Below are 14,667 nucleotides of genomic sequence, written 5' to 3'. Positions count from 1 at the left end.
GTGGGGAAAATGAACCACAACCAAGGAATGCTGGAGACGAAGGGCTGTAATAAACCGCACAATCCAAACCCTTGTTTTACAGATGAGGAGACATATGCTCTCAGGTGGGGGCTTGGATTTTCCGTTTTTGTTGTTTCAGTTTCCTTTTTGATCAGGCTAATACAATACCTGTCTTGAAGAGATATCTGTATTCCCATGTTCATTGCAGCATTATTCACAATAGCCAAGATATAGAAACAGTCTAAGTGTCTATTGCTGGGTAAATGGATGTAGATAAAATGTGTGTGTGTGTATGTGAGGTATATATATACATGTATATATACACGATGGAATATTATTCAGCCACTAAGAAGAGGGAAATTCTGCCATTTGCAACAACATGGATGGACCTTGAGGGCATCATACTAGGTGAAATAAGTCAGGCAGAAAAAGACAAATACTGTATAATCTTACTTATATGTGGAATCTAAAAGAAACAAACTCATAGAATAGATTGATGGTTGTCAGATGTGGGGGATGGAAGGTGGAGGAAATGTGTGAAGGTGGGGACGTTTTAAGCTGCTTTCAGGCAGAATCATAGCCCCTTACTTTGCATTCAGCCAGCAGTTAAATAGCTACTCTTCTTTTCCTCAGTGAATATCTCATGACTTATTCAATTTCCATGAATGTGTAATGACTTAATAGATATAATATTAAAATACAAAACCAGAAACCAGTATACAAGTTGGTATAAAGGCTGAAAAGACAGAACCCAAAATGCCAACAGTGTAGGTCTTTGGACAGTGTTAGTAAGACACACCTGGCTTTGAATTCTGGTTTTGCTTACTGGTGGCGTGGCTTTGGGCAAGTTATTTCACCTTATGAACCTGTTTCCTCCTTTGTGAAATGAGAAGGCAAGCCATTCCTGCCCCACAATGGGTTGACGTGAGAACTGTATGAAGGGACATCTATAAGCTGCACATTACTACCTGTTATGGACCATCTACAGCTAAATCAAATCCAAATGTTTTGGAAATTCATCCATCAAGTCAGAGGCCCTCTGATGCTCCTTCACCTTTGGGTTTTTGTTGGCTCTCTCATGCTTTTTCTAAAATGTAGATGTGGAAAAAAGAGCTTATGATGTCAGGAAATCTAGGGACCTTCAATGGGAAAGGAGTTAAAGCCAACAGGTAAGTGAGGTTTCTAAGTCAATCTCACGGGGAGGAATGAGCTTGAATCTTGGAATTCTACGCATTAAACTTGAAAGTTGCATTCCTTTCTCAGGGGGTAGAAAATATTCACCTGTTTAGAGACAGCAGACTGGAGAGGACACAACCAGACGATACTCAAATCCAGATAAAGCTTTTAATTAAAAAAATTCATAAAAATAGTAAAAAATGCAGATTTCCCCATCTAGTATAGATAAGAAAGCGAAGGAGGCTGAAAGACACGTTAATTTAAAATTTCATCATAGGAAGTCAGATGACCTTTTGCACCCAGTGTAAAAAGAGTCCTTACATTGCTCCTGGGAATAGCAGCATTTAGGCTTTGGTGGTCACACTTGGGATGTGGTCGTATAGTCATGGAAGAAGTGTTCCCTGGAAAGTTTGGTGAAGACCAGTCACCTCCTTTGAGTGTTTTCATAGAAATGTCAGGCAACCATGGAAAGCCAAGGAAGAGAGTTATACTGAAGGTCCAGCTCTGGTTAAGTTATGTAGAGCTGTGCTTCGCAGCAGACAGGTGACATGTGGCCTCAAGCAGCATTATTTTAACCTAGGGCCTGACATCATATTAAAGACCTGACTTAGGTTCTAAAATAATAGAGCCTAAGACTATGTAGAAATGACCAACACCAAGTAAAACAGTATGCTCAGCACTAGTTTGTATAGAAGACATTTCAAGCAAAGTTCTTTATGATGTGGACCAGACTTTCCAAGTGCCTAAGCCACTTCCTAGATTTAAGCTGGGCCTTGGAAGTTCAGCTGGTGCCTGGGGAGTTTTCATGAACATTGACCTCTAAAGGAGGGGCTGAAAGAGGACTTTCAAGCAACAGCTTCCAGCTCAGGGCCTGGGGTTCCCTAGACAGGGCTGTCTTAATGTGGTTCCTGGAGCAGTGGAGATCTCTCTTCTCAAATGTCTTAGTTGGAAAATAAAGCACAGTGGATCTTAAAAGAATTTCAAAATGGAAATGGACCCTCTGCTTTACCCTGGCAACCCAAGTCCTTTCTGTGACAGGAGAACATTTATAAAAACATAATTAAATGCTATCTGATATTACCCACTACCCCTGATACTGCTTCTTTCCTTCTCAAAACCCATTCCTCCCAAAGCTGACAAACCAAAACAGAAAATGACAATTGAGGGCAGTTATTAATTGGCTCACGCTCATGTCTGGAGGTAGAGGTGACAAGAGCAAAAAGAAAAAAAAAAAGGTCTATTATCAGCTCCTAATTTACCAAATGTAGATGGAAGCCAGTGAGGAAGCCATCAACCCCTGAACTTGGTGATCTTGGAGAAGAGGTTTGTCCTTCTCTCCATGACCAGCTGGGACGGAGACCCCATTGTAAGCCTGGATGCAGGGAGGTGGTTTTTATGAACAGAGAGAACTAGACCCATCTTCCTGAGCCCCAGCTCAGAGTAGAAGCAGTTGAGACATGCAGCTGGGTTGAGGAATGGATTTCCCTGTTCCTCTATGTCACCCGCGTCATCAGGAAGGACTTAAAGGTGGCCGAGGAATGGAAAAGGAGCTGCAGGTGGCAGCAGTAACCTGAGGGGACCGATGTCCAAGACCAGATGGGTCAGCAGTCACCTCTGCAGAAGTCACTGTGAACTGATGACACTGTAGGCCACTGCTCTGACCCCTTGTCACCAACTAGTACCAGGTACCCCCACCTCTCCCCTCCCCTCCCCCAGACCTTGACCTATAAGGGGAAACGTGTGAGTGTGGACTCCCTCTGCCATTTTCACAATATGGGAACTAAAAGCAGTTCTGTTAAGGAAAGACAGATTTCTTTTTGTACCTGAGTTAGGGAGTAAGGTAGATCCTTGGCTACATGTGCTTTTAACCTTTCTGTCTTTCCGCTGACTTAGCAACAGAGCAGAAAGGCACACTGGTGACTTCTGGCCATACACTCGCAGGTTCTGGAAGTCACAGAACTGTAGCTACATACTGGGATATAGTAGTATTAGCCTGTCTTCTACCTACCCATTTTACAGAAAAGGCAACTGAGGCCTCCTCTGTTACTGGTAGGACAGGGCAAACAAAAGGAAAGGGATATGCTAGGCAGTGTGTTTGAAATGAGGCAAGGATCCTCATCTGAGTGACCAGCGGTAAGTATATGGTTGTCTGTCAGTCTGGACTCTACACATTGGGTGGGCCAAGGATCCCATATGTCCAGGGAGGACCATCCTTGTCTCACTGTCTGTGTAGGCAGATCTGTTTTGCTTCAGTCCTGACCACCAGTCAACTTGTGGAACAGGTCCTCATCAAGTGTCTCATTCTGGTCCTTGGACCGGGTGGACAGGAAAATGTAGCCACCGATGTATTCATGCACAATCTTGCAATCCGCACTCAGGCAGGTGAATGCAATGGAGACATTCTGGTCAAATTCGATTGCCACCTGGAAGAGGAAGGCACAGGTAAGCTTAAACTCTGACAAGGAAAATGAGGAAAAAAACGCCTTGTGATGGCGTCAGAGCTGAGGACTGCCTAGGTGGCTTACAGATAACTCCCCCTGCTTGGGATTTCTCTCCCTCTCTCTCCCCAGAACCCCACAGACAAAAAACAAAACCAAACCCTCCAAAACAACTCCAAAAACAATCACCACTTCCATTAGACGCTTACAGCAATCTTGTCTTTGCTCTCTTTGCGCCCTCTTGTGGTGTCAACTTTGCTATACATTTGGGAAAACATTCTAACTCCCAGCACACATAGATACTTTCTGTCACTCTTGTTTAGATGTTAAGAACTTCCTAAGCATTCCATCTGTCCAGGGGCAGGGTACTTTGCAGACTTTTGGATGGAGAATAAAAGGCTTCCCTGAATTTTCCTGCACCCAACAGCCCTGCACCCCTTCCCAGCTGAAAGTCACAAACTCTAAATCAGAAGAAACATTCTTCACTGGTTCTCAAACCTTGGTTGCCCAAGTGGACTTTTGAAAATTACTGATGCCAGGCTCCCACTCCCAGAGACTGGGATTTGATTGGTCTAGGATGTGGCCTGGGCAGTGGTGTTTTCAAGTTCCCCAGGTGATCCTAATACTCAACCAGGATTTAGAGCCACTGTCTTAGAGGCCACCTAATCTCAGACTTTTATTCTACAAATGAGTGCCTCCACTGAAAGGAATCCATGGTTCTTTAAAAAAAAGTGTGAGTTTGGGGTGCTTGGGTGGCTCAGTTGGTTGAGCATCTAATTTCGGCTCAGGTCATGATCTCACGGCACTGGGCTCTGTGCTGGCAGCTCAGAGCCTGGAGCCTGCTTCTGATTCTGTGTCTTCCTCTCTCTCTGTTCCTCCTCTGCTTGTGCTCTGTCTCCCAAAAATAAACATTAAAAAAATTTAAAATACAGTGTATGTCTCTTATCATCCCTCTAGGTAGATGGCTTTCTACTGGAAAAATGAGAAAACAAAGGAGAAAAGATTCTTTATCAATATCAGAATGTGTTAAATCATCTGGATGCTAAGGCGCCTCTGACTTGATCTACAATTTCCCAGCTTATAGCTTTGGCTTGAACTTAGCTCCTGGGGTGCCATTAACGGGAGGCAGACGGTTTGGGGTCCCCTTAACTCAAGAGGCAAAGCTTTTCTCAGTCATCCCTGCTCACATCACTTGCTTCTCTAGTAGTTTTTACTTTTTGGGACTGGAATGCTCTCCAGGTGGGCAGTTGAGCCTCTGAGTCCTCAACTAGTTGGACTTCTTGGCAGCCATTAGATGAGGCCTTTTTGGATTCATTTTGGGTGACAGTTCTCAGGTAGTTTCCACTAAGTAATTCAGTCTAAGTCTTACATAATCCTATGCTGAGTTGAAGGAAACTAGTCAAATTGCTCAGCAATTTTAGAGTATGTATGGCAAGTCCATATGGAGACTAAGCCAACCCATGGTGTTAATTCAAAACCATTCGGCCTGTACTTGTTAGGAAACTGCCCAGAATTGCATGTGATTATTTTAGCAGACAATGACCATATGCCTGTGGTTTCTGAGTTCTAAATGTATGAACAGAATAATGTACAATTCCGATGGAACACACATATATAGGCTCAACGCTGAATGTACCAAAAACTTTCACTGTACCTGCCGGATTTCCCAGTTTACATTCCACTGCTTCATATTTGTGAATCTCCATGTTGTAATTGGAATCCCAGTGGTTGCATCGATTCTAATCAACCTATTATAGGAAACTCCCAGAATATCATCTTTCTTGCTTCCTTTAAATCTAAAAAAAAATATGAATTAAAAGAAGCAACTGCTTCCTGTAATATGATTTTCATTCATATACAACTTCTTAAAGATAATATGAACATTTCTAAATGGCATCCAAAGAATGGACAGTGAAGGATTAGCTTTCTACAGAAGAAGGGTGTTTTTATTGTGATATGAAGAACATATGAAGAATGGAGAGAATTAATAAGGCTGCCCTGTACACATCATTTACATAAAACTGACATCATGGGAAAGCAAAGTAAGAAAGGGTCAAGTCAATTAATTTAAAATTGCCAACTGTGTGTGCCACGCACTGTTCTAGGCACAAGGAATATAGTAGTGATCTCAGTAGATAGAAAATGTCTATCTTCATGGAGCTTGTATTCTAGTGGGGGGACAGGGTCATGAGTAAGTGAAATATATATGGCAGATAAGATCATAAAGGAAAATAAAACACAGAATGGGGCCGGGGAATACTGGCAAATGGGGTGGTTACAGTTTTACAACTGTAGGCTGTAGTGAGAGAGGCCACTTGATTAAAGATGCTGGTGAGGGACTGTGCTATGTGGGTATCTGGGGAAAGAGTATTGTAGGCAGAGGGCATAGCCAGTGCAAGGCTGCAGCATTTTATGTATGTATGTATGTATGTATGTATTTGTGTGTGTGTGTGTGTGTGTGTGTGTGTGCACGCTCAAAGACCTGTCACAGGAGGCCGGTGGGGCTGGGCACAGTGAAGGAGGAGCAGAGGTGTGAAATTCTGGAGCTAAGGTCTTGTAGGACCATTGTAAGGATTTGGCTTATACACTGAGTGAGCCAGAAGGCCTTCAGATGGTTCTGGGCAGAGGCTGCCATGGTTTGACTCAGATCTTAAACACATCACTCAGGCTGCCAACTTGAAAACTTAGGGAACAAGGGGAGAAGCAGGGAGCCCAGGTAGGTCTGTGAAGAGAAGGTATAGAAGATTGTTATGGGCAGCCAGTGTGTTTGGGCCATTTGTGAAAGGACAATATTCTAAAATAAAAAGGGTTCTATGTTCTAGACTGAGAAGAAACTGGGATCCAAGAAAGGCACTTAGAAACACATAGAGAGCAAGAGAGGCAAGTGAACATTGTAATCACCTGACAAGGTAGTAGGTGAGGCCGAATTCAGGTAGAGATTGCCATGCCTGGATGAACCGCAGCTTGGCTTCGACCAGGGGCATCTGAGCCACATTCTGGTGGGCTTCTAGAATCCGGGCTGCCAGCTAAGCAGAAGTGGTAGACATCAAACTGTCCTTAGCATACAGTGACTATTCTATAATCATCCTTTTGGCTCAGATCCCCAGTCAGAAAAATAAATGCAAGGCCCAACTGTAGCTCTACAAAGAGAATTCATTTTCATTCATTCATTCACCCATTCATTCATTCTCGCTTCCTCTCTCTCCTTCTGAAACAAAACATGTAAATCACTGGGGACAAGAAGGAACAAGATCAACCAACACATAAACTTGTAAGGTTCATGGAGATGGAGAGTTCTGGGTCCCTCTTTCTAGGGTCTATATAGTGTCCACGGACAATGGTTCCACTTACATCAGTCTATTTGCGTAACTTTTTAACCCCCTCTGATGGAAGCACAATGTAAAGTTTTAATTTGTGGGGACTAAATAATTTTAATTAAATCTGGGAATATTACCATGTTTAGGTAGCAGTAGTCAGCGCTAACAAAATGAACAATAATCTCTTAACATGGTCTAATACGGAGTCCAAAGTCAAATATCCCCATGAGCTGATTTTTTCATGATGATGGCCTCAATCATTTTAATTCCTCATTTTACTTCAGAAAATACAGAATTTACTGCAAACAATCACTCAAACAAGATTAGCAGTACCTGCTTAGACTTGTGTTTTTTTGCACACCGAGGCGACACAAAACATTCCGGGTTTATGTCCATGGTTTCGATATTGGAAGCCACCTGAGATGCTGAGCTCCGATTTTTCATCCTCAAAAATGAAAGGATGTTGAGAACCTCTGGCTGGTAGGAACTGTCTGCCATGGTTTTGCCCTTTGATGCCAAGATGCAGGCAGCCATCCATTGGGCATACTGATTCTCCTGCAGCAAACATCAGAGGGCTGAGACACAAATTCAAGTACAGAGCCACCCTGCTGCGAACAGAGCAGGAGGTGGGCTCTTATCTCGACAATATACCAAACTGTCACCTACCAAGCAAGGAAAGATGTGAAGTGGCACATGTTCTGAGTGGCTGTCAATCACCTAATTTAACACCCAACAAAAGCTTTTGAGTCCCATGTTGAGTTTCTCTATGCTAAAGGGCTAGAGAATAGGAATGTCAGCTGTGATAAATTCCATGCAGAGAACTTTGCATTTAAAGATAAACCGAGGACACAGGAGCTCCATGGAGCACAGACAGATGAAAACCCAAGCTACCCACCAGACTTGCTTGATGTATATTTCCATTTTCATATCATGTCTGATCTCTATTACAGAAGGACATGAGGAAAAAAATCATTAACTGATTTCCCATATAATGTCTACCCTGGCCTATTCTTACTAAAGATTTGAATCCCATAGTAGGAATCAGGTCCACTGATGGGCTCTGAACCAGTCAGTGGCGGCCTCTATTGTTCTTTACTGTGTGTGCTCATTTTTCACCTCAGGGAACCAAGTGGAGTGGTCTCAGAAGCTGAGGGGATGCAGATGAACGGTCGAATTCTTCAGAGCAACAGTAAGTATGGTATGCTGAATTACTGACCTCAATCTTCATCCTCCTGGTATCCACACCTTTTGCCATGTAATTTTACGATCTGTCTCATTGGAGACGGGGTGTAATTTCCCACCTCTTGACTTTGAGCCTCACCATGGACTTACGTTAGCTGATGGAACGTAGGTGGAAATAACAGTGTACTCACTCAAAGCTCAAGTTTTAGGAGGTCTGCCACGTTTGTAGTTCCTCTCTTGCACTTCCGCCATCACTATGAGCAGAGCCTCCCCAGGCAGCTGGGTACCCAGAATACAGTGCGCTTACCTCCAGTAAGGAGCCAAGCCTAGCCAGACCTGTGGCTGGAAGCAGATCTGTTCAGCTGACACAAGGCTGGATCATCCAAGCCCATAGATGTTTCAGAGACCACGGTTTACTGGTATGTGTCATTTGATTTTGTGGTTGTTTGTTACAAAGTAATAGCTGACTGATGAGTGTTCTGATTTGAGAAAGCATCTCAGCTGGTTTGTCCTTAGGTTTAATAAAGGTGAAGGGAGTTAGCATTTTTGTGGTTTTACTCACATGATCACATCTGAGATACACTTCATTCATACCATCAGCAACAGGGATTAGTAACTTGATTCCAAATTTTCTCCCTGCTACATTTACATCTGGCACAACTTCACAGCCTGAATGATAAAAGGAAGGGACAAAACTGAGTTCTGAGAAATCTGTTATATCAATATCAGATGTGCATCTAAAAGAAACACTTTGAACGTAAGCCCTTCAGATTTGGTTCTCTTTTGAAAAACTGAGGAGCAAGCAGACAACATTAATTAAAGGATAACTAAATAAGACTCATGAATAACTAACATGGATAACAAAAACTATTTTCTCTTATCATTTAAAATTTTTTTTTAACGTTTATTTATTTTTGAGACAGAGAGAGACAAAGCATGAACGGGGGAGGGCCAGAGAGAGGGAGACACAGAATCTGAAACAGGCTCCAGGCTCTGAGCTGTCAGCACAGAGCCCGACGCGGGGCTCGAACTCACGGACTGCGAGATCATGATCTGGGCCGAAGTCGGCCGCTTAACCAACTGAGCCACCCAGGCGCCCCTCTTATCACTTTAAACATGTCATCAACTGAATTCATTTTCCAGGTTGGTTTGGCTATTCTGCCTCATAGTAGCACTGAGTTATGAATATAAACTTTTAAAATAAATCAGGGCAGAGGGAGTTTTCTCACTGTCACCATATGATAAGGAAATTGAGTGCAATGGTTAAGTATTTTCAGTTAATGGAGTTACCAGTACACTCACAGCCACTTTCAGAAATTGGTACAGAAACTGAAGCGACACTGAATTAAACAGAACCATCCTGGAATTTAGAAAGTTTTCGGGATCCTACAAGGCCTCATGTACTACCCTGATGACAGCAATTACCACCACTTCATAGGCTTGGCCACACTGGGGAAGAAAGGACAGCAGAATGCTGCAGACAGGCTGCTGTGTGGAAACCAGTGAGATAGAGCGGTTCCTCTGGAAGTCAACCCTGCTTCACTGGGTAGGAACCTTGGCTTTCATATGCATGCTAGCTGGGTCATGACAAGCCCATACCTTCATGTAGGACTCTCTTACCTCTCAGATTTAGTTTTTCTACTGGTTCTCCTTGTTCAAGCTCCTTATTTTTAAAGTAGGCTATAGATGTGTCTTTAAAGATGAACCAATATTGTTTGAAAGCTTTCAGTATTAGCTTCTTGGGCCTGCAAATTAAAGTACAATTAGCCTTTTAACAACCACCTAGAAACACAGGGACGCATTGCAAATTTTAAGTGGATCAAGATGCTCTAGAAACCCATTCATATGACATACTCTTTATTTCTGAAAGTACTTTTCAAATTGCTAACTCATTTCTAAAAAGTAAAAATGGGGTTTTTAATATGATATGTAGAAAATGCAGAATCTCAGGAGTTAGACCATTCTGGCTCTGCTGATGCCTAATGTGTGACCCTGGGAAAGACACTTCATCTGCCTAGGCCACGTGCACTGCCTCTGTGTGACTGCTGAGCCTCCAACTCACAGGGCTTCTGTGAGGATAGAAAGAGGTAATCTCTGAAAGTGCTTATCACAGGACCTGGCATGACTGAAGTGCTCAATAAACTATTACTGTTATTTGAGAAACATCCATGAATCTGGGGACACCTGTAATTTCAGTATACTTCTTGTATCTGAAAAAGCTGTCCATATGGACAACACAGTTTTCAAGTTACAGGACTAAAAATTAGATCTAAAAGTAAGCAACGTTTTCTGTGGTTTCCTCTTGATCCTTAAGAGAAACCCCCCAGAGAATTTCCACCGAGTCATGGAAATCACAAAAACCCTACAGCTAATCTGTATAGATTCTGCTGTTATTAAAAAATGTTTTGGGGGAAGATCTCCAAAAGTGATATCTGTGGGGGCCGGAACATTTTGTACTCTGGGCTGGACAAGGTTGGTGGTGCCAATAGCAGGTCTCAATTGGGTCACTGAAAATAGAAAACATGAGAGAGAGCTGGGAAGTGGGAAAGGGGGTACAGCTAGTCAGAGAAAAGATAACATGGGCTGTCCATGGTTCTGTGGAGCAGTCCCGGCTGTGGGGGTGAATCTCATGCTAGAGCAGTGGATTTCTGCATTCAAGAATGAGAGGAAGAGAGAAAGCCTTGTGTTAACCCCACTCATACATCATTTGGGGCAAGACTTTTAACATGTCAACCATCGTCTTTCCTTAGCTAAAAATGTGTTACACTTCACACAAAGATAAGAGAGAAAATGTTCATTAAAAAGCCAGTGTATAACACAGAAAGTATAAAATAAAATGGAAAAACATTATATGCAGGTAACATTTCCAAGATTTAGAAAGCCATTGCATCAAAATAATATTTGTTATGTTGAAAGCTGTAGTTACGATAATTCTAAGGAACGCATTTGAAGGTTATTTGTCTAAGAATCAGAATCTCCAAAAGTAATAGTATTTTCAAAATAGAATCAGAAGACAAGCCTTTACACAAAAGATAGTAAGGTCTCAGTTACGTCCTAGGCATTTAAATATTTCTATTCATAATTAAGAATGAAACTCTGCTGCTCCATTTTAACTGGACTTTAAGAGTATCAAAAGATTCCCACTGCTATCGTCTTCCAGTTTGGTTTGTCTTCCAGGGCACTTCCATTAATTCCCAAAGCTAATGATTATTGCTCCTATTCCATGTTCCAGAGGCTGGAGCAGGACAGTGTAGGGGAAGAAGTGGAGAAGGTGGCTGCATGGGGCATGATAAACACAAGAATTGAGGCAGTCTTCTGAATCTTCATGGAGCCCATAGGGTCGAGAGGGAAATGCACATATCAATGAATAAAATATGCTACGTTATGGAACAAGGATGTGCAGCGTGGTGAGTTACAGAGGACACAGCGTTTAAATATAGAATAAAGGATGGGTAAGAATTTGGAGAAAAGGGAAGAGAAATTTCAGAAGGTAGCAACAGCACATGCAAAGTGTAGAGGTGAGTCAGAGCTGGGCACCTTGTAAGCAAGAGCTGGGTAAATATTACCCATATATATTATGTAAATATAATACCCTTCGCTTAACATATTTACAATTGTTAATTTGTAGTATTTGTAACATACATTATAAAACCTTTACAAATATATTAATTAAAAATGAATATGAAGAACTCAGTTTGTTTTAAAAAGGGAGGTTGTTACTCAGTTACATAAATCCCAGTTGAGGAAGTACATTAGTGGCCATGCTTACTCCAAATCACAATGTTCATTGTATAGTGCCATCTACCTAGTTTTGAAGGTTTTTGTTGAAACAAAGCTATGGAGTTCCATCTTCCCTCATGTCAATCACCCACTTATGCAGATTAATCAGAATATGTTGCATTTTTATATTTTTAATAAGTGGGTTTAAAACACACTATAACTTCGGTCCACCTCGGTGGCTCAGTTGGTTGAGCATCCAACTCTTGATTTCGGCTCAGGTCATGGTCTCACAGTTTGTGGGATGGAGCCCTGCGTTGGGCTCTGTACTGACAGTGTGGAGCCAGCTTGGGACTCTCTCTCTCTCTCTCTCTCTCTCTCTCTCTCTCAATCTCTGTCCCTACCCTGCTTGTGTGTGCTCTCTTTCTTAAACTTAAAAAAAAAATACTGTAACTTCATTTGGATGGAGTTTAATGCAGACAAATTCTGTTTCCAAGTTTTAAAGGTGTGCAGATAATATTATTTTTTAAACTTTGAAAGTCTAATTGGCTTTATTAAGTGATTCATAAATTGGGCATCATCCCATCTAGCAAGTAGAGGAGAGCTCTAAGGTATGGTACAAAATGGAGGATTGTTATAGGAAGGAAGTTGGGGTAAGAAAGTTATTAGCAAAAGAAAGGACTGTTCTAGGCAAGGTCACCTTCCTGGTGCGGAAGGGCAGGAGGTCTTGTTAGGTGAATTAACCTCATCTTTTGGGAGATGGAAGGCCCATGTGACAGATGACTTCAGCGGTACTGATTGGAAAATTTTCTCCTGACCAGTTAAGACTAATTTCTGGGGAAGGTTGAAATTGCAATTAGGTATAAAGCCCCAGTTTGGTGACTTGGTCTAAGCGATGCCATTTTGGGCCTGTGGTTTTCTTTTTAACAATTCCCCCCTTTTGATCAGACTGTCAGCTTAACTGAGAGATGTGATCAAAATTTAAGGCAAGATAATACTGTTTTAATAGGCAGTATCATTACTGGCAACACTATGACCATGGAAATATTTGCAAATAATGGTCTCTTTATAGCACTAATCTCTTTCAAATACTGATTACGTTCTTACTCATTTCACAATCACCTTTTCCTTAAAGGAGAGGTTTCTTATTTTGAAAGCATCTGGAGGCTTATTAATGATGGCCAGTTGTCATCACAGAGAGGTCATAAATTTGGAACACTAGCTTTTAAAAAAACAAGAGTGTATCGGGGCACCTGGGTGGCTAAGTTGCTTAAGTATCCAACTTCAGCTCAGGTCATGATCTCGCGGTTCATGAGTTTGAGCCCCGTGTATGGCTCTGTGCTAATAGCTTGGAGCCTGGAGCCTGCTTTGGATTCTGTGTCTCCCTCTCTCTCTGCCCCTCCCCTGCTAGCACTCTCTCTCTCTCAAAAAAATAAATTAAAAAAAAAAAAAAAGCAAGAGTGCATAACTCCACTTAGAGATATTTTTCTATGTGATAACCAGTGTGTCTTCGTGGGACCAAAGGTTTTCATAGTCACTCTCTCTTTATGAAGTATTATAAAGATTCCTCTGTGTTTTTGGGGTCTTGTATTCTTCTCACTGATAATCTCCTATAGCACATTGTGTAAATCTGCCTGGGATGTTCTTTGCTATAGTAACTTGCCTATTTCCCTACAGTAACTTGTCTGTGAATGATGTAATGAATGGATTTTATGTGTGGCTTCTGTCTCTGTATCCTCTAGTGGAGCCATTTAATTGTTTCCAAAGTAGTCTCTCCAACACTGGTCACACCTTACAGTTTGGACATGAATCATTGTTTTTTTATTAAATATGTAACTTACTAATAGAATTGTATCTTGTCTGGTTTATATTTAGGGGTTTGTATAAGGTAGAATCTTGAAAGGCTGGTTGAGCATAAAGTTCTAGACTGATTGCTACTTTCTCTTAGCACTTTCAAGATATTTCCCAGCCAACGAAAAGTCTGTTACACACTCCGCTGTTTTTCTTGCTAGGAAATCCATTTTTTTCTCTCTGATTTAAAGACTTTCCCTTATCAATGGCTGGCCTTATTAAGATGTGCATCTATAGTGATTTATTTTGCTTGGGATTTACCATTCCTGAATTTAGGTATTTTTGTCTTTAACAATTCTGGAAAATTCTCAAGCATTCTTTTTTGAATTCTTGCTTCTCTCCCATATTTTCTTATAGAACTCCTAGTAGCTATATAATGAAACTTCTCATTCTACTGATAACATATTTCCCATTTCTACCTTTCTGTTTTCTCTCTTCAACTGTGTTTTTAAACTTGACATTCAATGCACCTATTCTGTTTTAAATTTCGATGACTAAATTTTTTGTTTCCAGATTTTCTATTTGGTTCCTTTTCAATATCGCCTCTTCTCTTTCATGGTGTTTGTTACCTTTTAATTTCCTTAAGGATTCTAAACATACTCATTTTATGTTTTTTTCAGATTGTTCTCTTACCTAAAATTATTGAAACTGCTAATCTTCTTGCTTGTTGGGTCTGCTGTCTTTCCTTTATGGTAGTTCATGAACTTACATGGTTAGTTTTTATTGGGGGCTCATTTTTTAGAGTGTTATTATTTTCTCTATAAGGCCCATGCATGCTAGATTGTGGATATTTCCCTCCAGGTAGCAATTACATTTGCTAGGGCTTCACAGGTTTTGTGTCATGGGCCAGTTTCTGTTTTTTTGTTTTTTTTTGTTTGTTTTGTTTTGTTTTGTTTTCAGAATTCTCCTATCATATAAGACACTTAAATTTAGATCTACATCCTTGGGTGACACAGGATTTGGCTCCATTTTCTCCGGAGAGACTT

At 41.3% G+C, this 14,667-nt stretch overlaps 1 protein-coding gene across 2 annotated transcripts in view; it reads right to left on the bottom strand.

The window, feature by feature from the left end:
- Positions 1–1,330: 1,330 nt before the first annotated feature.
- FERMT1 (FERM domain containing kindlin 1) overlaps positions 1,331–14,667 on the bottom strand; it is a 35,375-nt gene continuing 22,038 nt past the window's right edge. For both annotated transcript variants that reach the window (XM_086701721.1, XM_086701722.1), the window contains 6 exons: positions 9,734–9,858; positions 8,676–8,782; positions 7,265–7,486; positions 6,516–6,640; positions 5,269–5,410; positions 1,331–3,599 (listed from right to left, as the gene is read on the bottom strand). In XM_086701721.1, the coding sequence (XP_086557847.1) occupies positions 3,426–3,599; positions 5,269–5,410; positions 6,516–6,640; positions 7,265–7,486; positions 8,676–8,782; positions 9,734–9,858 (895 nt within the window). In that variant the 3' untranslated portion in view covers positions 1,331–3,425. The remainder of the gene's footprint in view (positions 3,600–5,268; positions 5,411–6,515; positions 6,641–7,264; positions 7,487–8,675; positions 8,783–9,733; positions 9,859–14,667) is intronic.

This window comes from Puma concolor, chromosome A3, assembly GCF_028749965.1.
Source record: "Puma concolor isolate L17-30 chromosome A3, mPumCon1.1.hap2, whole genome shotgun sequence".
Lineage (NCBI taxonomy): Eukaryota > Metazoa > Chordata > Mammalia > Carnivora > Felidae > Puma > Puma concolor.
This window is presented reverse-complemented; position numbering and strand designations above follow the sequence as displayed.